This window comes from Pristiophorus japonicus, chromosome 14 (genome assembly GCF_044704955.1).
Source record: "Pristiophorus japonicus isolate sPriJap1 chromosome 14, sPriJap1.hap1, whole genome shotgun sequence".
NCBI classification, from domain to species: Eukaryota; Metazoa; Chordata; class Chondrichthyes; family Pristiophoridae; genus Pristiophorus; species Pristiophorus japonicus.
In genome coordinates, this window is record NC_091990.1 from 68,913,127 (window position 1) to 68,936,478 (window position 23,352).

The following is a 23,352-nucleotide window of genomic DNA, read 5'->3' on the forward strand; positions in this document are numbered from 1 at the left end:
TAAGGAGCACAGCTTGCTAGTTTATCTCCACTTAACCCTCGTAAGCATTCGTTGTATTTGTTTTTAAAAAGCTGATGAACTTTGTGAGGCACAACACTGTACCATTGAACAGGACACCAGCAATATGGTCAGTGATGGCACTGGATAATCAGCACAGGCAGGAACTCTCCTTCCTACCTATCCTCACACACAAGTTCACAAAGCTCGACTCGGAAGGAGTTTATTGCATTTTATATATGTACAATTATTTTGCTTAGCACAATGCAAAAGGGAAAAAAACGTTAAAAAAAGTCATTTTCCATCCCGGTTATTTAGTGACCGTACTATTTATACAATGGCTTCGGTGGCAGTTGATTTCAGCTCCCCAATCATTTTGCACTATTCCCCCGTGACCTGGGCAGTCTGTCCATCTGCAGTCTGGTTAGTGGATTGGATGAACATGGGCTGGGTGATGTCTTGTCCGGCCGGCATGGTCACCTGCTGAATCTGGTACAGTTGCTGCAGGGAACAAGACAAACAATGTAGACGTTTATTACAACCTCCCACAGTAATCTGACAATAGACAAGGACTAACTCACATTTCAAAAGTGTTCAGGTGCAGGGTATCTCAAAGCATAGAAGAGAGTGTATTCACAGCACAGAAACAGCCTATTTGTCCCAACTGGCCCAAGCCGGTGTACCTGCTCCATGTGGGCCTCCTCCCACTCTGCTTCCTCTCACCCCTTCAGCACTTTGCACCAGGAAAGAAAATAAACTGCGGACACCAGGGAGGAAAAGAAGAGGAGGGTAGAGCGAGGGTACCCATGACAAGGTGCGGAGAAGAATGCGCAGCCAGTTTTTGAAAGCGGGGAAGGTGCTCAGGCCGGATGGAAGTGGGCAGCGAAATGCAGAGGGCAGGGGTGTCATGGCTGAATGAGTGTCACTAGTGACAGGACGGAGTGGGGGAAGCCTAGACAGGAGGAAATCACTCAGAGTGGGCGAGACCAGAGAAGGTTTGAAGGTGGAGATGGAGGTGGAGGTGAAGACGCAAATGTTGAAGTCAGTTGCTGGAGCACGGGGAGGCAGCGGAACTTAGAAAGCGTGGCAGTATTGGACGGACTGCAGGCGAAGGTGCAGGCTGCAGTGTTTTGGATGAGTTGAAGCATGGTGAAAATGTGGACTAAAGTTTCGGTAAGAGGGGAAAGAAAGTTTTAAACAGCATCTTTCACAAGCCGACTACATCCCAATGCGCTTTGCATTACAACAGTGACTACACTTCAGAAGTGCGTAATGTAGGAAACGCGGCAGACAATTTGGGCTCAGCAAGCTCCCACGCACAGCAATGTCTTAATGACCACATAATCCGTTTTTAGGTGTTGGTTGAGGTATAAATATTGGCCCGGGACACCGGGGAAAATTCCTATGAATAGTGGCCATGGGGTGTTTTATGTCCACCTGAGAGAGGCCTCGGTTTAACGTCTCATCTGAAAGACGGCACCTCTGACAGTGCAGCACCCTCTCAGTGGGAGAGCAGGTAATGCAATGGAGAAGAGGGGTTCTTAATAATGGACAAGATATGAGCAGAGGAGGAGCTGGGCTGAACCTGGGCTCTCTCAGTATGCCATGGTGTCACACCTACTGGTTTGGGAAGACTGATGGGAATTAAAGCCAAAAGCTGTTAGCTGCTGGCAGGAGCCAAAGGCTGGCTTTGGCTTTGCTTTCACAGTGGGGAAATTCTGGTTCATCCTGCCCTTGATGTCAGACATCAGCTGGAGACTGCAGAAACCTGGAAGAATAGAGCTCAGTGTTGTCAGCGAAGCCAACTAGATACTTTGACTAAGGCCGTCTATTTCCACCTCCATAACATCACCCGTCTCCACCCCTGGCTCAGCTCATCGGCTGCTGAAGCCCTCATCCATGCCTTTGTTACCTCTAGACTCGACTATTCCAAAGCACTCCTGGCTGGCCTCCCACATTCTACCAGACGTAAACTAGAGGTGATCCAAAACTCGACTGTCCCCGTGTCCTAACTCGCACCAAGTCCCGCTCACCGACCTACATTGGCTCCCAGTGCAGCAACAAAATTTTCATCCTTGTTTTCATATCCCTCCATGGCCTCGCCCCTCTATCTCTGTAATCTCCTCCAGTCCCTCAGCCCCCACCACCCCCCCCCCACCCGCCCGAGATGTCTGCGCTCCTCTAATTCTGCCCTCTTGAGCATCCCTGATTATAATCACTCAACCATTGGTGGCCGTGCCTTCTGTTGCCTAGGCCCCAAGCTCTGGAACTCCCTCCCTAAACCTCTCTACCTCTCTCCTTCAAGACACTCCTTAAAACCTACCTCTTTGACCAAGCTTTTGGTCACCTGCGCTAATTTCTCCTTATGTGGCTCGCTGTCAAATTCTTTGTCTCATAATATTCCTGTGAAGCGCTTTGGGATGTTGCACTACGTTAAAGGCCCTATATAAATACAAGTTGTTGTTGCTGGAAGGCAGGAGTTATTGTGGAAGTCAGTCACGCAGGATAGTATTTGACGTAAATGTCCCCTTTGTGGAAATGAAGTGCTGTGCTTCTGCAGACCTCTCACCCCTAATCGCTCTCCGTGAGTCATATATTTATTTTACATCTCCACACAAATTAAAATGCACCAAAAACCCTGCCGACACAAAACACACTAATCCCTGTCCATCCCAAGGCACCAAAATATTGACCACAAGACCACCGATTACAAAAACACTCAGCCAATCTTCGATAACCTGGGCCTTTCCCCAATTACATTTCCCTTCTGTTGTGAACACCAGAAATGTTAAACCACTCAATTGTTCCAGTTATTCTTTTCTGCAAAAATGCTGTTTTCAAATGTTACGAATTGGGGTTGGAGGGCAGAGGCAAGGAGGGGGAAAGGGAGCAAGAGAGATTGTGAGAAAATATGTTCAGGTTTTTCAGTTACTGCCCGAGTTTAAAAAGAAAATATTCTTTAGGTGGAAAAATTGATTATCGGCCATTTTGAGGCCAACATTGCCTGGGTGCTAATACTTAGCGGTGGCAGTAGCAAAATTGATTAGTGGCACCTTAAACGTGGAGTAGAGCACTAAGGAAAGCATCCCACACTTCTCTTGGAGCACTAAACCGGTCATGTTACTACTGCCGCTGGCATCAGAGCGCTCAAAGGGGAGGTTAGATGGAACACCTGAAATCTTTTTAAAAATTGTGACAGAGTTAAATAGAACATTAAGATCAAAGTGAAATCAGTGCAAAAATAATAAATTATCTAAAACTTACCTCATACACTCATCCCTTTAATTAGCATCCCGAGACACTGAACGCCTGCTTTTTCTGGCATGATTGGTGTCACGCGGTAAGGCAGGCGAAAACATTAAAGTTGTCTTCTGTGGCGCAACAATCCCTGGCGCTAAACCCCTATTCAAGTTGGCAAGCGGCACTATTATCGCTGCGCCCAGGCAATAACGCACTGGCGCATCGGTGGCGCCCTTCGCCAGTGCCAACAGGTGACACTAATCTAGTCCATTTTTAGCCCCTCGTATTTTAGTCAATATTACATGCACATATAAAATAGCCATCCTTTTCTATCGCAACTGCTGCCGCTCCTGTAAAGTGCTTCACTTTATTATACTTACAGTTAATAGTTAGTGAATTTCTGCTGGTTTCCCCCCCCCTAGGAATGTAATTCCATGGAAGCAAAGCCGCTCCTGTAAATTATTTACACCGAGCCCCCCCACCCCTTTAAAGCAGCCGCTGAATATGATCCTGGACAGTAGCCTGAACGTTACCGTGCTTCAATACTGAAGCAATTAGACACAGCCACAGATACAATTTGTTTTTAATTGAGAAATCAGGGTGAGGAGTTACCAGTTATCAGCCGAGGCTCAGCGGGTAGCACTTTTACCTGAATTAGAAGCTTATGGGTTCAAGACCCACAACAGAGCACACAATCTCGGATGACACTCCAGTGCAGAACTGAGGGAGTGTTGCACTGCTTGAGGTACTGCCTTTCGGATGAGACGTTAAATCACCAGGTCTGCCTTCCCCGATGGATGCAAAAGATTACAGCAGTCACTACACTTCAACTGTGTGTAATTCAATGTAAAGTGCTTTGGGACGTTCGGAGGCCATGAAGCAGAATTGCAAGCTTTACAGCAGACAATACCAAAGTTTAACAAAGTAAAAGAGAGGACAAGATAAATCAAGCAGTTGTGATTAGGCGACGGCAAGTGTGTGCTTTAAAACCCTCAAGATAAGAGAGAGGCAAGAAGTTTCAGAGTTTGAGGGCCCCAGAAATAATGAGTTGTGTCTCAATTTAAAGTGGGTGAATTGGAAAGCCATGCAGTGCAGACCAAATGGTAAACTATTAACCCTATGGTTACAAGAGAGCTCAGAGGTCAGTTTGAAGTAAAACAAAGAGCGAATGGGAGTTGAGCCAAAAAGAACAGATTCCAAACACCTGACTTCTCTGGAGCAAACTGGCAGGAGATGGGTTCCAAGTCCAAAACACGAGTTAATTGTCACAGTTTCACAGCAAATTCTCAATGTGGCTCATAAATATACCATCAAGACACATGATGTCCAAACTATAACCTAGATCTAGGGAATGCACAGGGCTGTACTCCATCTCAATGTCATGGAATGTTACTGACTAAAGATCATTGCTTGCTGACATCAATTAGTGAGCAATAAAAAGCTATTGCAGCCCCCACAGCGAGACACAAACCCAGAAGGTCCACAGGTCAATGTGGAACAGCTGATCTCAACCCAGGTACACAGACTCAGATCACACATCAACAATTGACAAGGTACCAGAGAGCAGTAACAATCTCATCACAATCACATTTAACCACATCAATACTGTGGGTACAAGAGCGGGTCAGAGGCTGGGTATTCTGAGGCGAATGTCTCACCTCCTGACTCCCCAAAGCCTTTCCACCATCTACAAGGCACAAGTCAGGAGTGTGATGGAATACTCTCCACTTGCCTGGATGAGTGCAGCTCCAACAACACTCAAGAAGCTCAACACCATCCAGGACAAAGCAGCCATCCATCATCTTCAACATTCACTCCCTCCACCACCGGCGCCCCCTGGCTGCAGTGTGCACCATCTACAAGATGCACTGCACCAACTCGCCAAGGCTTCTTCGGCAGCACCTCCCAAACCCGTGACTTCTACCACCTAGAAGGACAAGGGAAGCAGGCGCATGGGAACACCATCACCTGCACGTTCCCCTCCAAGTTACGCACCATCCTGACTTGGAAATGTGTCGCTGGGTCAAAATCTTGGAACTCCCTCCCTAACAGCACTGTGGGAGCACCTTCACCACACGGACTGCAGCAGCTCAAGGCAGCTGCTCACCATCACCTTCTCAAGGATAATTAGGGATGGACAATAAATGTTGATCTTTCCAGTGATGCCCACATCCCAGGAAGGTATTTTTTTTTTTTTTAAATTGAAGCATCCCATATACTGGTTGACCAAAAGCCCCCACAATCAATGAAACAGTAACATGGTCCTATGCAAGGCACACACTTTACATACTACATTCAATTCTAAAGTAAGTCTGCAACATGATTTAGCTTAACTGTAACTCTGCCATTATCTAGATGCTATCTGGAGTGGGGTAACAGGTTGTAACGAAGACTACAGTGAATTTATAAACAGTAAGAAGGTTGTTCAAGTGGTTTCCAAACACCAGCAGACTCTCCCGTCATTGAAACACAGCAGAATATGACCAACTGCAGCAGAGTTCTGGCACTCCAACTCTGCTTTTAGCTTCTGCCGCACAATGCATGCCAGCTACCACCTGAAAGAGGGGAAAACAACAGGAGTGCACTTCGAACCAAAGGAGGAAGCTGTTGAACCCACCGTGACTGTACTTTCTCTAGCCGAGAGCCATTGAATATGAATCCCACTACTCGCGCTCTCCCCTTTATCTTCCTCTGCTTTGAAAGTTGTGCCAATTTTCCTTTGAGATAGGATAGGTCTTTGCTCCAACTATTCCCTGTAACAAAGCATTCCATACCCCTACAACCTGTGCTCTTTATACAAGCAAAGGCCCAGATCCATTGCCAACACAATCTCTCAACTCTTATTTATTAGAGCAAACTGCTGCTGAAGAAAGAGCAGGTGGGCGAAAGGAGGGAGGGGGGAGGGGAGGGACTCACACCTCTAATTCTGTATGGAGCAGGAGAGGTGACTGCTGTTGGCAATTAGTGAGCCCACATTACAAACACCGTACCCTCGGATTCACCACTGGAACTGTAATGGTAAATTCACAGTAAAAGGCAAGAATTAGTGCTAGATTCAACAGCACCATGTTGCACCAAATTTCAGGCTATGATCTTCACAGGGATTTAATTATTTGTACTTGATCGAGAGTTTATTTTATTGATTCACAAGTCAGACAATTGCACTATGAGATGTCATTAGCAGATGGGTAAACTTAAGGACAAGTCAGCAGAGCTCAAAACATCTCCGATCACTAAAAATTCTGAGCAAGTAGTCATAAGGGACTAAGAATTCTGATAGGTAAGAGATATGGACATTTAAAATAAAATTCAATCTTGAGATGTGGGCATTTGTCTATTCCTAGTTTCCTTGTGAAGATGGTAGTGGTTTGATAATGGAATGCCTTGCTAGGCTACTTCAGAAGGCAGGTAAGAGTCAAACACACTGATGTGGGACCAGTCACACATAGGCCAGACCAGGTAAGGACAGCTTTCCTTCCATAAAGGACATGAGTGAACCAGTTGGGGTTTCAACAACAACTCCAGATTTGACTTTGCATTCTGATTGTGGATTGCTGGTCCAGTATCTCAGCCACTACACTACTGTACCCTGCAGCACCATAAATGGTGCAGTGTGATGGGCCAAAAGTGAAGTTGACATATCAGCTGATCCATGAACATTTCTCACATGCCCATCACAGGCAGCCAGTAAGGAAGGAAACTTTTTCACTGTGCCTCACCAAGGCATCATCATCAGAGGCAGTCCCTTGAAACGAGGATGACTTGCTTCCATGCCAAAAAGGATGAGTTCACAGGTGTTTCAATATTCCAAGTCCCGCGTTACATCCTGAAGGGTGGAAGATGCCTGTGCGTGGATTTTTTTTTAACGTGTGGTGGCCGTTGCACACCAGCCACCACACGGGCTTGACAAAGCGAGGTCGTGGTCCAGTGGCAAGGATTAAGCAAGACGACTGGAGACCGGTTCTCTGCACGGACCTAGTGCGCACACATATCGCAGTGTGGGCTGGCCCGTGCTGCCCCTGAGCCCTCAACTCTTCTGTGCACATCTCCGGGGCCCCGATCACGTCCCTCTACGAACTCTCGCCACTCCTCCACCCCGCTACTGCTGTACCTGCTTGCACCCCAATCAGCGACTGGAAATCGGCCCGGTCCCGGCCTGCAAGACCATCAACAGGCCAGGGCCATTAGAGGGAGCAACATGCTGCTGCAGGAGAGCGACGGCTGCGAAGAGGGCAACTGGATTTGACGTCACCATAACCCAGGTCGCACCAAGGCAACAATCCGATTAAAAGGAGCAAACTCGTTTACACGTTTCAACTCGTTTGCAAATCATGTTCCATTTTCACCCAGTATGACTAATATTTGTGTTGAGCTAAGTTTATGCATTAAAAATACAAGAATCCGCATTACAAAATTAACAGGCTGTCTATCTTATACTGATATCAGGCCGAAAACTGGTTAAGAAATGCAGCAAATCCCACAGTCCCAAAATGTTGCATATCGTTCAGAAAACTCAGCTCACGTTACTAATATTTCTGATACAATTCATGGAAATAAAGGGGCAGGTCAAACATGATCACTAAAGATAAGAACATACCTGTCCGTCAGTAAACTGGCTGTACTGCGGCTGCTGCTGTTGTCCCTGCTGAACCTCCGTTTGTCCTACCTAGAATACAGGGGAGAAGCACTTACCAAAACAGATGCAAACGCAAAACAGTAGCGAGTCAATAGTTCTGCTTCCACTTTGTTATTCTCGAGTTCCTCGGGGTGGTGACCCAACTTCCCACCCAGCAGTCTATCCTTATGCGGTTATATGCGTAAGCATGCTACCTGCCCATCTAATTCTCCCTCTCTGTGGGAAAGCACCTAGCAGTACACATCTAGTCATTCGAGGCACAAGCAGTCACCTTTGTGGTCACCTTGTGAGCCAAGTGCCTCAGCCATCCCCTACAGGCCAGGAATGGGCTTTTTTTTCTGGCTTTCACTAACCACGGGCAAGGACTGGCAGCCAAAGAACAAAGTCAGGACTCTCAGCACAAAGCACCAGTGCTCTGGGACTGAGAAACTCAAGCTCACTTATTGATGGCACATAGACTGCACAGCCTACCTTTTGTTCTGACCTTCAAGCTACGAATCCAGCAGAGCTATTAACTGGAGCATTAGTTAGGAAATCATTAATTGCAGAAAACTCTCAATTGCAGAAAACTGCTTTCCTACAGGAGTTTGCAAATCAAAGAGAACACAATTTAAATCATATTGTGTTCAATCAAGCACGCAGCAACATTTCCTAATGCATATCCAGGTACAGACAAATGCAATGTAATCAGAGCACCAGCAAGTTCCGGCTAATTATCAAATCCAAATCTTGCTCCCAAAATAGTTAATAATGTCACAAGTGTCTCCTGGGATAGGCAAGCTCTTTTGTCACCCTACCTAATTGCCAACAGTGATGTCTGATAGCAGTTCCACAATATGAGCCGATTCCCCTGTTCATCCCAGTTAGATTACAGGACCACTGAGGCAGCATGGGAACAACTACATGTGGAATTATCACAAGGCCATGTTAGTGACCTTAACTCTGACTGCTGACCTCCTCCTGGGTGGAAAAGGGCCACAGAGTTCCCGCTTGCCATCAACAGAGCTGTGACTGTGTCTCTGAAAGCAGATGGGTATACCCTTTCGAGAAGCTTCCTGTGCTGTCAGTAGCACAGGAAGATGTCACACAGCCATGTGTGCCAATCTGAACCGAACATGGTACGAGAGACCCCAAGCTCTACAGCATGGACAGCACACACTCACTGCATCCACACTGACCTTCCTGCTCAAGGCTCCTTCGACGCTGGTCACGGCTTGGTTCTTTACTCAGTATATTTAGCATTCATTGGAGATACAACTTTATTTTATTTCAGAACAAAATAAGTGTAACGTAGCCAAGTTTGCTGATGATACAAAGATGGGAGGAAAAGCAAGATGAGGACACAAAAAATCTGCAAAAGGACAGACAGGCTAAGTGAGTGGGCAAAAATTTGGCAGATGGAGTATAATGATGGAAAGTGTGAGGTCATGCACTTTGGCAGAAAAAATCAAAGAGCAAGTTAGTATTTAAATGGAGAAAGATTGCAAAGTGTCGCAGTACAGCGGGACCTGGGAGTACTTGTGCATGAAACACAAAAGGTTAGTATGCAGGTATAGCAAGTGATCAGGAAGGCCAATGGAATCTTGGCCTTTATTGCAAAGGGGATGGAGTATAAAAGCAGGGAAGTCTTGCTGCAGCTATACAGGGTATTGGTGAGGCCACACCTGGAATACTGCGTACAGTTTTGGTTTCCATATTTACGAAATGATATACTTGCTTTGGAGGCAGTTCAGAGAAGGTTCACTAGGTTGATTCCAAAGATGAGGGGGTTGACTTATGAGGAAAAGGAACGGCAGTAATCATAGAAACATAGAAAATAGGTGCAGGAGCAGGCCATTCAGCCCTTCTAGCCTGCACCACCATTCAATGAGTTCATGGCTGAACATGAAACTTCAGTACCCCCTTCCTGCTTTCTCGCCATACCCCTTGATCCCCCGAGTAGTAAGGACTTCATCTAACTCCCTTTTGAATATATTTAGTGAATTAGCCTCAACTACTTTCTGTGGTAGAGAATTCCACAGGTTCACCACTCTCTGGGTGAAGAAGTTTCTCCTCATCTCGGTCCTAAATGGCTTAGCCCTTATCCTTAGACTGTGACCCCTGGTTCTGGACTTCCCCAACATTGGGAACATTCTTCCTGCATCTAACCTGTCTAAACCCGTCAGAATTTTAAACGTTTCTATGAGGTCCCCTCTCATTCTTCTGAACTCCAGTGAATGCAAGCCCAGTTGATCCAGTCTTTCTTGATAGGTCAGTCCCACCATCCCGGGAATCAGTCTGGTGAATCTTCGCTGCACTCCCTCAATAGCAAGAATGTCCTTCCTCAAGTTCGGAGACCAAAACTGTACACAATACTCCAGGTGTGGCCTCACCAAGGCCCTGTACAACTGTAGCAACACCTCCCTGCCCCTGTATTCAAATCCCCTCGCTATGAAGGCCAACATGCCATTTGCTTTCTTAACCGCCTGCTGTATCTGCATGCCAACCTTCAATGACTGATGTACCATGACACCCAGGTCTCGTTGCACCTTCCCTTTTCCGAATCTGTCACCATTCAGATAATAGTCTGTCTCTCTGTTTTTACCACCAAAGTGGATAACCTCACATTTATCCACATTATACTTCATCTGCCATTCATTTGCCCACTCACCTAACCTATCCAAGTCACTCTGCAGCCTCATAGCATCCTCCTCGCAGCTCACACTGCCACCCAACTTAGTGTCATCCGCAAATTTGGAGATACTGCATTTAATCCCCTCGTCTAAATCATTAATGTACAATGTAAACAGCTGGGGCCCCAGCACAGAATCTTGCGGTACCCCACTAGTCACTGCCTGCCATTCTGAAAAGTACCCATTTACTCCTACTCTTTGCTTCCTGTCTGACAACCAGTTCTCAATCCACGTCAGCACACGACCCCCAATCCCATGTGCTTTAACTTTGCACATTAATCTCTTGTGTGGGACCTTGTCGAAAGCCTTCTGAAAGTCCAAATATACCACATCAACTGGTTCTCCTTTGTCCACTTTACTGGAAACATCCTCAAAAAATTCCAGAAGATTTGTCAAGCATGATTTCCCTTTCACAAATCCATGCTGACTTGGACCCATCATGTCACCATTTTCCAAATGCGCTATGACATCCTTAATAATTGATTCTATAATTTTACCCACTACTGAGGTCAGGCTGACCGGTCTATAATTCCCTGTTTTCTCTCTCCCTCCTTTTTTAAAAAGTGGAGTTACATTGGCTACCCTCCACTCGATAGGAACTGATCCAGAGTCAATGGAATGTTGGAAAATGACTGTCAATGCATCCGCTATTTCCAAGGCAACCTCCTTAAGTACTCTGGGATGCAGTCCATCACGCCCTGGGGATTTATCGGCCTTCAATCCCATCAATTTCCCCAACACAATTTCCCGACTAATAAAGATTTCCCTCAGTTCCTCCTCCTTACTAGACCCTCTGACCCCTTTTATATCTGGAAGGTTGTTTGTGTCCTCCTTAGTGAATACCGAACCAAAGTACTTGTTCAATTGGTCTGCCATTTCTTTGTTCCCCGTTATGACTTCTCCTGATTCTGACTGCAGGGGACCTATGTTTGTCTTTACTAACCTTTTTCTCTTTACATACCTATAGAAACTTTTGCAATCCGCCTTAATGTTCCCTGCAAGCTTCTTCTCGTACTCCATTTTCCCTGCCCTAATCAAATCCTTTGTCCTCCTCTGCTGAGTTCTAAATTTCTCCCAGTCCCCGGGTTCGCTGCTATTTTTGGCCAATTTGTATGCCACTTCCTTGGCTTTAATACTATCCCTGATTTCCCTTGATAGCCACGGTTGAGCCACCTTCTCTTTTTTATTTTTACGCCAGACAGGAATGTACAATTGTTGTAATTCATCCATGCGGTCTCTAAATGTCTGCCATTGCCCATCCACAGTCAACCCGTTAAGTATCATTCGCCAATCTATCCTAGCCAATTCACGCCTCATACCTTCAAAGTTACCCTTCTTTAAGTTCTGGACCATGGTCTCTGAATTAACTGTTTCATTCTACATCCTAATGCAGAATTCCACCATATTATGGTCACTCTTCCCCAAGGGGCCTCGCACAATGAGATTGCTAATTAATCCTCTCTCATTACACAACACCCAGTCTAAGATAGCCTCCCCCTAGTTGGTTCCTCGACATATTGGTCGAGAAAACCATCCCTTATGCACTCCAGGATTTTAACCTACATATCGATTGGTCAAATCAAATCACAAGGGGTAGCCTGGAGGAGGAATTCATAGAATGCATACGGGATTGTTTCTTAGAACAGTATGTGACAGAACCTACAAGGGAGCAAGCTATCTTAAATCTGGTCCTGTGTAATTAGACAGGAATAATAAACGATCTCAGAGTAAAAGATCCTCTCGGAATGAGTGATCACAGTATGATTGAATTTGTAATACAGATTGAGGGTGAGGAAGTAGTGTCTCAAACGAGTGTGCTATGCTTAAACAAAGTGGACTACATTGGGATGAGGGCAGAGTTGGCTGAAGTAGACTGGAAACACAGACTAAATAGTGGCACAATTGAGGAACAGTGGAGGACTTTTAAGGAGCTCTTTCATAGTGCGCAAAAAAAATATATTCCAGTGAAAAAGAAGGGCGGTAAGAGAAGGGATAACCAGCCGTGGATAACCAAGGAAATAAAGGAGAGTATCAAATTAAAAACCAATGCGTATAAGGTGGCCAAGGTTAGTGGGAAACTAGAAGATTGGGAACATTTTAAACAACAGCAAAGAATGACGAAAAAAGCAATAAAGAAAGGAAAGATAGATTACGAAGGTAAACTTGCGCAAAACATAAAAACAGATAGTAAAAGCTTTTACCGATATATAAAATGGAAAAGAGTGACTAAAGTAAATGTTGGTCCCTTAGAAGATGAGAAGGGGGATTTAATAATGGGAAATGTGGAAATGGCTGAGACCTTTAACAATTATTTTGCTTCGGTCTTCACAGTGGAAGATACAAAAACCATGCCAAAAATTGCTGGTCACAGGAATGTGGGAAGGGAGGACCTTGAGACAATCACTATCACTAGGGGGGTAGTGCTGGACAGGCTAATGGGACTCAAGGTAGACAAGTCCCCTGGTCCTGATGAAATGCATCCCAGGGTATTAAAAAAGATGGCGGAAGTTATAGCAGATGTATCCATTATAATCTACCAAAATTCTCTGGACTCTGGGGAGGTACCAGCGGATTGGAAAGCAGCTAATGTAACGCCTCTGTTTAAAAAAGGGGGCAGACAAAAGGCAGGTAACTATAGACCGGTTAGTTTAACATCTGTAGTGGGGAAAATGCTTGAAACTATCATTAAGGAAGAAATAGCGGGACATCTAGATAGGAATAGTGCAATCAAGCAGACACAGCATGGATTCATGAAGGGGAAATCATGTTTAACTAATTTACTGGAATTCTTTGAGGATATAACGAGCATGGTGGATAGAGGTGTGCCGATGGATGTGGTGTATTTAGATTTCCAAAAGGCATTCGATAAGGTGCCACACAAAAGGTTATTGCAGAAGATACAAGTACGCGGAGTCAGAGGAAATGTATTAGCATGGATAGAGAATTGGCTGGCTAACAGAAAGTCAGGATAAATGGGTCCTTTTCGGGTTGGAAATCGGTGGTTAGTGGTGTGCCACAGGGATCGGTGCTGGGACCACAACTGTTTACAATATAGAGAGATGACCTGGAAGAGGGGACAGAGTGTAGTGTAACAAAATTTGCAGATGACACAAAGATTAGTGGGAAAGCGGGTTGTGTACAGGAAACAGATAGTCTGCAAAGAGATTTAGATAGGTTAAGCGAATGGGCTAAGGTTTGGCAGATGGAATACAATGTCGGAAAGTGTGAGGTCATCCACCTTGGGGAAAAAAAAACAGTAAAAGGGAATATTATTTGAATGGGGAGAAATTACAACATGCTGTGGTGCAGAGGGACCTGGGGGTCCTTGTGCATGAAACTCTGAACAAAAAGTTAGTTTGCAGGTGCAGCAGGTAATCAGGAATGCGAATGGAATGTTGGCCTTCATTGCGAGAGGGATGGAGTACAAAAGCAGGGAGGTCCTGCTGCAACTGTGTAGGGCATTGGTGAGGTCGCACCTGGAGTACTGCGTGCAGTTTTGGTCACCTTACTTAAGGAAGGATATACTAGCTTTGGAGGGGGTACAGAGACGATTCACTAGGCTGATTCCGGAGATGAGGGGGTTAAATTATGATGATAGATTGAGTAGACTGGGTCTTTACTCCTTGGAGTTCAGAAGGATGAGGGGTGATCTTATAGAAACATTTAAAATACTGAAAGGGATAGACAAGATAGAGGCAGAGAGGTTGTTTCCACTGATCAGGGAGACTAGAACTAGGGGGCACAGCCTCAAAATACGGGGGAGCCAATTTAAAACCGAACTGAGAAGGAATTTCTTCTCCCAGAGGGTTGTGAATCTGTGGAATTCTCTGCCCAAGGAAGCAGTTGATGCTAGCTCATTGAATGTATTCAAGTCACAGATAGATAGTTTCTTAACCAATAAGGGAATTAAGGGTTACGGGGAGCGGGCGGGTAAGTGGAGCTGAGTCCACGGCCAGATCAGCCATGATCTTGTTGAATGGCGGAGCAGGCTCGAGGGGCTAGATGGCCTACTCCTGTTCCTAATTCTTATGTTCTTATGAAAGGTTGAGTCGGCCTCTATTCATTGGGATTCAGAAGAATGAAAGGTGATCTTATCGAAATGTATAAGATTATGAGGGGGCTTGACAAGGTGGATGCAGAGAGGATGTTTCCACTGATGGGGGGGACTAGAACTAGAGGGCATGATCTTAGAATAATGGACCGCCCATTTAAAACTGAGATGGAGAAATGTCTTCTCTCAGAGTTGTAAATCTGTGGAATTCGTTGCCTCAGAGAGCTGTGGAAGCTGGGACATTGAATATTTAAGACAGAAATAGACAGTTTCTTAACCGATAAAGGAATAAGGGGTTATGGGGAACGGGCAGGGAAATGGAGCTGAGTCCATGATCGGATCAGCCATGACCTTCCTTATTGAATGGCGGAGCAGCTCGAGGGGCCGTATGGCCTACTCCTGCTCCTGCTCCTATTTCTTATGTTCTTAAAAGTGACTTATAGAAATCTACAGGATAATGAATGGCCTGCTCGAGTAGTCTGGCCAAAAGAAAAGCTCCCTGTAATAAATAAAAGTAGCAACTCCTGACCTGGGCAGTCATCTTCTAGTGCTTCCCGGTGTGAAATATAACATTCTCTCTTTAACCTCAGCCTGCAGAATACCTTCCCGTAACACACAACAGAAAGGGCTGGCAATCATATCTGGGCAAAGAACCTGGTCTAGGAAATGTGCGGAGAGACTTTAATTCACAAATTATCTCTTTCGAACAATCAATTCCTGAACACTGTTTGCTGGATACATGTTAACGATGGTCTTGCTGAGATCAGAAGTCTGTTGTTCAGTGCATTCACTGTGCTGCATTGTGGAATATTTCTGTTCACAAGCAGCCCTCACACGTTCAATGAAACAAATGCGACTGATGATTATAATTTAACACCAAATGTCCAGTCTCCCAACCCGGGGTGACTCAGTGCACCGAGACACATGCCTACCTGCTGCGGATTGCCCGGGGAGAGGGTCTGGATTTGCCCCTGCACAACTTGTGTTCCAGATACTGGCTGAGCCAGACGAATGTATTGCAGCTGCCCAGTATTCAACTGCACCTAAGGATCGCAACAGAAAGATCATCATTGCACAGGCCAGCCAACAGAAAACTTCTCAGTACCTTTCAAGCTAAGCATGCATAACCACAATTTTAAATTCTTACACTTTACTAAACGCACAAACTTTTAACCACTCCCTCATGAGCCTTTGACCTCTGGTTTAAATTGCAAGTAGAAATATCCTCACACCAGCCAAGTGGAGAACATTCCTCTTTTGATACATTCAGAGATCATTGTTACAGGGTCTAAGCAAACAGTAGCACCAAACATCAACAGCACCTAAATCATCTTTATTGCGCTTGACTGTAAAAATCCAAGTCTTGCTACCACTTCCCTGGGAAGATACATTTGTGTTCTCTTCCCCTTTCCGGAACTATGCTCCTAAAGATAGTGGCTTGCTTGCCTTCATAACAGTAACCCATTATTCTGAGATGTTTGAGAGACTTCCTATATAAATGCCACTCTTTCTGTGCTAGGATCCAGTTCCATGGGCACAGCCTCCCTCTGGTACTTTGCCCAAATATGCATGTTTGGACAGAAATGGTCAACAGACTATTGACCCATGGGGTAGAGGGGGTCTTATCCCCTATCACCAGACACCTACACATGGGCACATTCCAAAAGGGAGGACTGGAGAGTGGTCAGCACTGGGATTCCTGCCTGATTTTACAGGTGCCGAGGTCAATTTTGGAACCTCTCCCATTGAAATCAGTCAACTTCGCAGAGATCAGGGATTGAAGCTGGGACTTTGTTGGTCTGCATGGCTCAGTTCCATCAAGCGAGTGCTGAGAAAATAACGAGTTGCAAAGCTGATCAACCCCATTGTGGAGAGCTGCAGCTGATTTCTAAAGACACAAAAGGCTGGAAATACATAAGTCGATCAGAACCGCTGGACAGACTCCCACAATTACCAGCCAGGTACATTCCTGAACCCCACTGCCTGTAAAAACCTCATGCCTTTCTCCTGCCCATCTGCCTTGATGACTACTTTCCACACTAGAACTTCTGAAGTTCTCATTTTCCCTAGCCGCTGATTCCCCATTGCAGTTGTCAATAAGGTCTTTAACCACATCGGTCCCATCCCTGTACCTCTGCCCTCACCATCGCCTCTAAACTGCACTGGCACCCCCACTGCGGTCCTCGTCTCCTGCAACAACTCCCGCAGTCACTAAATCATCTGCCATTTCCGACACCGCCTACATGATCCCACTACTGAACACATATTGCCCTCTTCATGCTCCCAGTGGCACCGTTCTCTCAGACACAGCCTGGTTCGTTCTTCTATCACGCACCCGTCTTACAGCTGCCATCTTCCTGTATAAACTCAGGAGATGCAACATCTTCCTACTCATGTCCTCGCACACCACAGTCGAGGGCTCCAAACACCTCTTCTGTGCAAGGCAACGATTTACTTGTATTTCCTGTATTCTACTATAGTACTTGATGCTCAAGGTGCAGCCTCCCTTACACTGGGGAAGCAGATACTGATTAGGTGCGCACTTTGCTGACCACCTCCATACTGTCAACTCTCAGCTGCTGTGGTCACTACTTTAACATCTCCCATTCCGTGTCACTGCCTTGTACACGGCACCCCTCCCCCCACCGCCCTCCACCACCCCTGTATGCAGGCCACGCCCCTGCCCCTGTACACTCGTCCAACAAAACTCAATACAAGCTTTGGGAATAATATCTCATCTTTGGTCCTAGGCAACATGCAACCCTCTTGTTTGAACCTTAGATTTTAGCTACATCCTCTTTTTAAACTGGTTTTAATTTCATATCCGACCCCTAATTTTCTATCAGCTATTCACGTAACTTTGTTCTTTCAATCCTGTTGCCTATTACTTGGTTGAGATGATCTGTAATATCATTCTACTGGTGTTTGTGTTTTTTAAAAATTGGATACTATAGCCCCCCATTTTCAGATAGTGTTATACCTATCCGCCTTTATTTTTCACCAGAAAGTTACATACCCAAAATGTAAATCGGCTAATCTCTCCTAAGATGCGGATTGACTCACTGTGTTTCCAGCTTTTATTATTTTCACATCAACGTATGTATGTGTAAGCTGCTTAGGACGAGTTCAGTATCGAGCGCCTCAGCGCAAAGGTACGAGGACCAACAGCAGCATGTACAAGGAGAGCACACAATTCACAATATATGAGACTGCCAGCCCACTTCCTCCAAAGAGTTGGGAAGAGACTAACAAAAGGGCGATTTTCAGATTGTGCGTTAGGGAGCCTCGTCCATGCACAGTGGGAAATAGCAGGACACCTCACCCATGTTCTCCCGTGCAGGGAGGCTGTTTCCCCTGGCTGGGGAATCTAGAATCAGGGGTCACAGAATAAGGGGGCGGCTATGTAGGACTAAGAGGAGGAGAAATTTCTTCACTCAGAGGATTGTTAATCTTTTGAATTAGATTTTTGGACTCGAGGGAAATCAAGGGATATGGGGACAGTGCAGGAAAGTGGAGTTGAGGTTGAAGATCAGCCATGATCTTATTGAATGGTGGAGTAGGCTCGAGGGGTCGAATGGCCTACTCCTGCTCCTATTTCTCATGTTCTTGTGTTGTTCTGATACGCATAGCCCATGGGTGAGGCTCCCCACCTGCAGCGCACATTTGGGGGAAACAAATTGTCCCTGAAATCAGTTTATTTGATAATTTTACAAAGTGGTTCCAAAGAGCTGTGCGTACGGGTATCTGCTGGATCTCGCCGGTGTTGGTGATGATTTGCTGCATGACCTGCATGGTCTGTCCTGAATTGGTCTGAGCTTGCTGCGTTTGGTTCTGCGCTGGAACAATCTGCACCTGTTGTCCATCTCCCACTTGCATCGTCACCGGGGCACTCTGCAACAACACAGCATGTGAGCAACCACTTCAATCTCACCAGGCTTCCACAAGAAAGTACAGGCAAGCATTTTTAAACAGCTGCTTGTTTTATTTACAATGCATTTTGATTTAAAAGTACAGGTAAACAGCAGGTGACCAGGTGAAGTGACTACCAATGACTTTAAATCACTAGAAACTGGATCCAAACCTTTCCCCTAGCCCGAGCAGATACCACACGGGGAGTACTACGTACAAAATGGACCTCCCCATTCCAGCCAAGTTAATGGTGATGTTTTTAAGTGGCAGAAGAAGCATTCCCTTCAAACAGCAATTTCAAATCTCCAGTGCACGGGGAGCTGCCTGGTTAGCAGCCACCCCACCTCCGGCCTCGGGGAACATGGTTTAATGTGAAGAGGGTGGATCAGGAGACTGGCACTGGAGTGAAAATAAAATAGCCAGCCACAGGTGCCGAACTATTTTACATGGAACCTAGCCCCTCCAAAAGCCTTGCCTTTTCTTAGGCTTGCTTTAAGACAAAAGAAAACAAGATCAGAGGTTATCTCTTGGCACTGTGCTCACTGCGCAGTCGGCTCCCACTCACTGGATTCCATAACGCTGTGGACAGACAGAACCCAGCCCGAGCGCTACAAGAGCAGTCAGCGGCTAGCACCAAGGGCACCGAGTGGGAGCTGCACACTGTCTGGGCCCCAGATACAGGGAGGTACAATGTTAGCCCACTGCAAACAAGACCATTTCTACTCTTATTTCTTACACATTTCCTTCTGGTTTAAAGCAAGCCTGACTGAGAAGGGAAAGGAAAGGAAAGGCTGTCTGGTGAGTACTTTCTGGTTTTATTTTTGTACAATACAAACCTATAAATTCCAAACTGTGCTTTAAATTCCTGGCCTGGCATTAGAAAATATTTGGGTCTAGCACCTCTCTCTCTTCCCCCAGCCAAACCCCAAAAGACCAAGTGCAAAGCTGAGTCAGAGATTTGAGTTTTTCCCTCCCTGTTGGGCGCACAGTGCTTTCATGTTAACTACTGGCATATCCCACGTCCAAAGTTCCCATTAAGCTGCACGGCAGTCTGGGAGGCCCTGAACAGGCCACTTGCCAGCTGAACAATTGGGAAAAACGGTGCATGCGTGGAAATCTGAATGGGCCATGTACCCAAAAAATAAATTAGAGGGAACATAGTCCACTTGTACTATTAATCATCAACAACATTGGGATTAAAATAAAAAGTGCTGGAAATACCCACCTAGTCTGAGAAAGGATTGGGAAACGTGTCAGGTAGAGAACTTCCATTTAAACAGAAACTAAAATCGGAAAGCTGAACATGTCGCAAATTATAATTGATTAATATATCCATACACAAACTTGAGGCACTTTGCAAGACAGGGTATTTTTGAATGTTCTAGTTGGAAGTTTAAGGGTGGAAGTGCAAGGGGAGAGAGGGGGGAGCGCGCGAAGGAGAGGGGGAGCGCGCGAAGGAGAGGGGGAACGGGTGAAGGAGAGGGGGAGAGCGGGCGAGCAGAGAGAGAGCGAGCGAGTAGAGAGAGAGCAGAGAGAGCGAGCGAGCAGAGAGAGAGAGCGAGCGAGCGAGCGAGAGAGAGCAGAGAGCGAGCAGAGAGAGAGCGAGCAGAGAGAGAGCGAGCAGAGAGAGAGCGAGCAGAGAGAGAGCGAGCAGAGAGAGAGCGAGCAGAGAGAGAGCGAGCAGAGAGAGAGCGAGCAGAGAGAGAGCGAGCAGAGAGAGAGCGAGCAGAGAGAGAGCGAGCAGAGAGAGAGCGAGCAGAGAGAGAGCGAGCGAGCAGAGAGAGCGAGCGAGCAGAGAGAGAGAGAGCGAGCAGAGAGAGAGAGAGCGAGCAGAGAGAGAGAGAGAGAGAGCGAGCGAGCAGAGAGAGAGCGAGCGAGCAGAGAGAGAGCGAGCGAGCAGAGAGAGAGCGAGCGAGCAGAGAGAGAGCGAGCGAGCAGAGAGAGAGCGAGCGAGCAGAGAGAGAGCGAGCGAGCAGAGAGAGAGCGAGCGAGCAGAGAGAGAGCGAGCGAGCAGAGAGAGAGCGAGCGAGCAGAGAGAGAGCGAGCAGAGAGAGCGAGCGAGCAGAGAGAGAGCGAGCAGAGAGAGAGAGAGCGAGCGAGGAGAGAGAGCGAGCGAGCAGAGAGAGAGCGAGCAGAGAGAGAGAGAGCGAGCGAGGAGAGAGAGCGCGAGCAGAGAGAGCGAGCAGAGAGAGAGCGAGCAGAGAGAGAGCGAGCAGAGAGAGAGCGAGCAGAGAGAGAGCGAGCAGAGAGAGAGCGAGCGAGCAGAGAGCGAGCGAGCAGAGAGAGCGAGCGAGCAGAGAGAGAGCGAGCGAGCAGAGAGAGAGCGAGCGAGCAGAGAGAGAGCGAGCGAGCAGAGAGAGAGCGAGCGAGCAGAGAGAGAGCGAGCGAGCAGAGAGAGAGCGAGCGAGCAGAGAGAGAGCGAGCGAGCAGAGAGAGAGCGAGCGAGCAGAGAGCGAGCGAGCAGAGAGAGCGAGCGAGCAGAGAGAGAGCGAGCAGAGAGAGAGAGAGCGAGCGAGGAGAGAGAGCGCGAGCAGAGCGAGCGCGAGCAGAGAGAGCGAGCGAGCAGAGAGAGCGCGAGCAGAGATTGAGAGCGAGCAGAGAGAGAGCGAGCGAGCGAGCAGAGAGAGAGCGAGCAGAGAGAGAGAGAGCGAGCGAGGAGAGAGAGCGCGAGCAGAGCGAGCGCGAGCAGAGAGAGCGAGCGAGCAGAGAGAGCGCGAGCAGAGAGAGCGCGAGCAGAGAGTGAGAGCGAGCAGAGAGAGAGCGAGCGAGCGAGCAGAGAGAGAGCGAGCGAGCAGAGAGAGAGCGAGCGAGCAGAGAGAGAGCGAGCGAGCAGAGAGAGAGCGAGCAGAGAGAGAGCGAGCAGAGAGAGAGCGAGCAGAGAGAGAGCGAGCAGAGAGAGAGCGAGCAGAGAGAGAGCGAGCAGAGAGAGAGCGAGCAGAGAGAGAGCGAGCAGAGAGAGAGCGAGCGAGCAGAGAGAGAGCGAGCAGAGAGAGAGAGCGAGCAGAGAGAGAGAGCGAGCGAGCAGAGAGCGCGAGCGAGCGAGCAGAGAGCGCGAGCGAGCGAGCAGAGAGAGCGAGCGGAGAGAGAGCGAGCAGAGAGAGAGCGAGCAGAGAGAGAGCGAGCGAGCAGAGAGAGAGCGAGCGAGCAGAGAGAGAGCGAGCGAGCAGAGAGAGAGCGAGCAGAGAGAGAGCGAGCGAGCAGAGAGAGAGCGAGCGAGCAGAGAGAGAGAGAGCGAGCAGAGAGAGAGCGAGCGAGGAGAGAGAGAGCGAGCGAGGAGAGAGAGAGCGAGCAAGCAGAGAGAGCGAGCAGAGAGCGAGCGAGCAGAGAGAGAGAGCGAGCGAGCAGAGAGAGAGAGAGCGAGCGAGCGAGCAGAGAGAGCGAGCAGAGAGAGAGCGAGCGAGGAGAGAGAGAGCGAGCAAGCAGAGAGAGCGAGCGAGAGAGCAGAGAGAGAGAGCGAGAGAGCAGAGAGAGAGAGCGAGCGAGCAGAGAGAGAGAGAGCGAGCGAGCAGAGAGAGAGCGAGCGAGCGAGCGATCAGAGAGAGAGCAGAGAGAGCGAGCGAGCAGAGAGAGAGCGAGCGAGCGAGCGATCAGAGAGAGAGCAGAGAGAGCGAGCGAGCAGAGAGAGAGAGCGAGCGAGCGAGCGAGCGAGCAGAGAGAGAGCGAGCGAGCAGAGAGAGAGCGAGCGAGCAGAGAGAGAGCGAGCGAGCAGAGAGAGAGCGAGCGAGCAGAGAGAGCGAGCGAGCAGAGAGAGCGAGCGAGCAGAGAGAGAGAGAGCGAGCAGAGAGAGAGAGAGAGAGCGAGCGAGCAGAGAGAGAGCGAGCGAGCAGAGAGAGAGCGAGCGAGCAGAGAGAGAGCGAGCGAGCAGAGAGAGAGCGAGCGAGCAGAGAGAGAGCGAGCGAGCAGAGAGAGAGCGAGCGAGCAGAGAGAGAGCGAGCGAGCAGAGAGAGAGCGAGCGAGCAGAGAGAGAGCGAGCGAGCAGAGAGCGAGCGAGCAGAGAGAGCGAGCGAGCAGAGAGAGAGCGAGCAGAGAGAGAGAGAGCGAGCGAGGAGAGAGAGCGCGAGCAGAGCGAGCGCGAGCAGAGAGAGCGAGCGAGCAGAGAGAGCGCGAGCAGAGAGAGCGCGAGCAGAGAGAGCGCGAGCAGAGAGAGCGCGAGCAGAGAGAGCGCGAGCAGAGATTGAGAGCGAGCAGAGAGAGAGCGAGCGAGCGAGCAGAGAGAGAGCGAGCAGAGAGAGAGCGAGCGCGAGCAGAGAGAGCGAGCGAGCAGAGAGAGCGCGAGCAGAGAGAGCGCGAGCAGAGAGAGCGCGAGCAGAGAGAGCGCGAGCAGAGAGAGCGCGAGCAGAGAGAGCGCGAGCAGAGAGTGAGAGCGAGCAGAGAGAGAGCGAGCGAGCGAGCAGAGAGAGAGCGAGCGAGCGAGCAGAGAGAGAGCGAGCGAGCAGAGAGAGAGCGAGCGAGCAGAGAGCGAGCGAGCAGAGAGAGAGCGAGCAGAGAGAGAGCGAGCAGAGAGAGAGCGAGCAGAGAGAGAGCGAGCAGAGAGAGAGCGAGCAGAGAGAGAGCGAGCAGAGAGAGAGCGAGCGAGCAGAGAGAGAGCGAGCGAGCAGAGAGAGAGCGAGCGAGCAGAGAGAGAGCGAGCAGAGAGAGAGAGCGAGCAGAGAGAGAGAGCGAGCGAGCAGAGAGCGCGAGCGAGCGAGCAGAGAGCGCGAGCGAGCGAGCAGAGAGAGCGAGCGGAGAGAGAGCGAGCAGAGAGAGAGCGAGCAGAGAGAGAGCGAGCGAGCAGAGAGAGAGCGAGCGAGCAGAGAGAGAGCGAGCGAGCAGAGAGAGAGCGAGCAGAGAGAGAGCGAGCGAGCAGA

The 23,352-nt window shown here is 48.2% G+C and overlaps 1 protein-coding gene across 5 annotated transcripts in view; it reads right to left on the reverse strand.

Annotated features, from left to right (window-relative positions):
* Positions 1-204: 204 nt before the first annotated feature.
* The window catches only part of nfyc (nuclear transcription factor Y, gamma), a 106,828-nt gene continuing 83,680 nt past the window's right edge, over positions 205-23,352 (reverse strand). For 4 of the 5 annotated variants that reach the window (XM_070899288.1, XM_070899284.1, XM_070899285.1 and 1 more), the window contains 4 exons: positions 18,335-18,487; positions 15,529-15,639; positions 7,835-7,903; positions 205-498 (listed from right to left, as the gene is read on the reverse strand). In XM_070899288.1, the coding sequence (XP_070755389.1) occupies positions 379-498; positions 7,835-7,903; positions 15,529-15,639; positions 18,335-18,487 (453 nt within the window). In that variant the 3' untranslated portion in view covers positions 205-378. The remainder of the gene's footprint in view (positions 499-7,834; positions 7,904-15,528; positions 15,640-18,334; positions 18,488-23,352) is intronic. The other variant, XM_070899287.1, reaches the window with a different exon arrangement.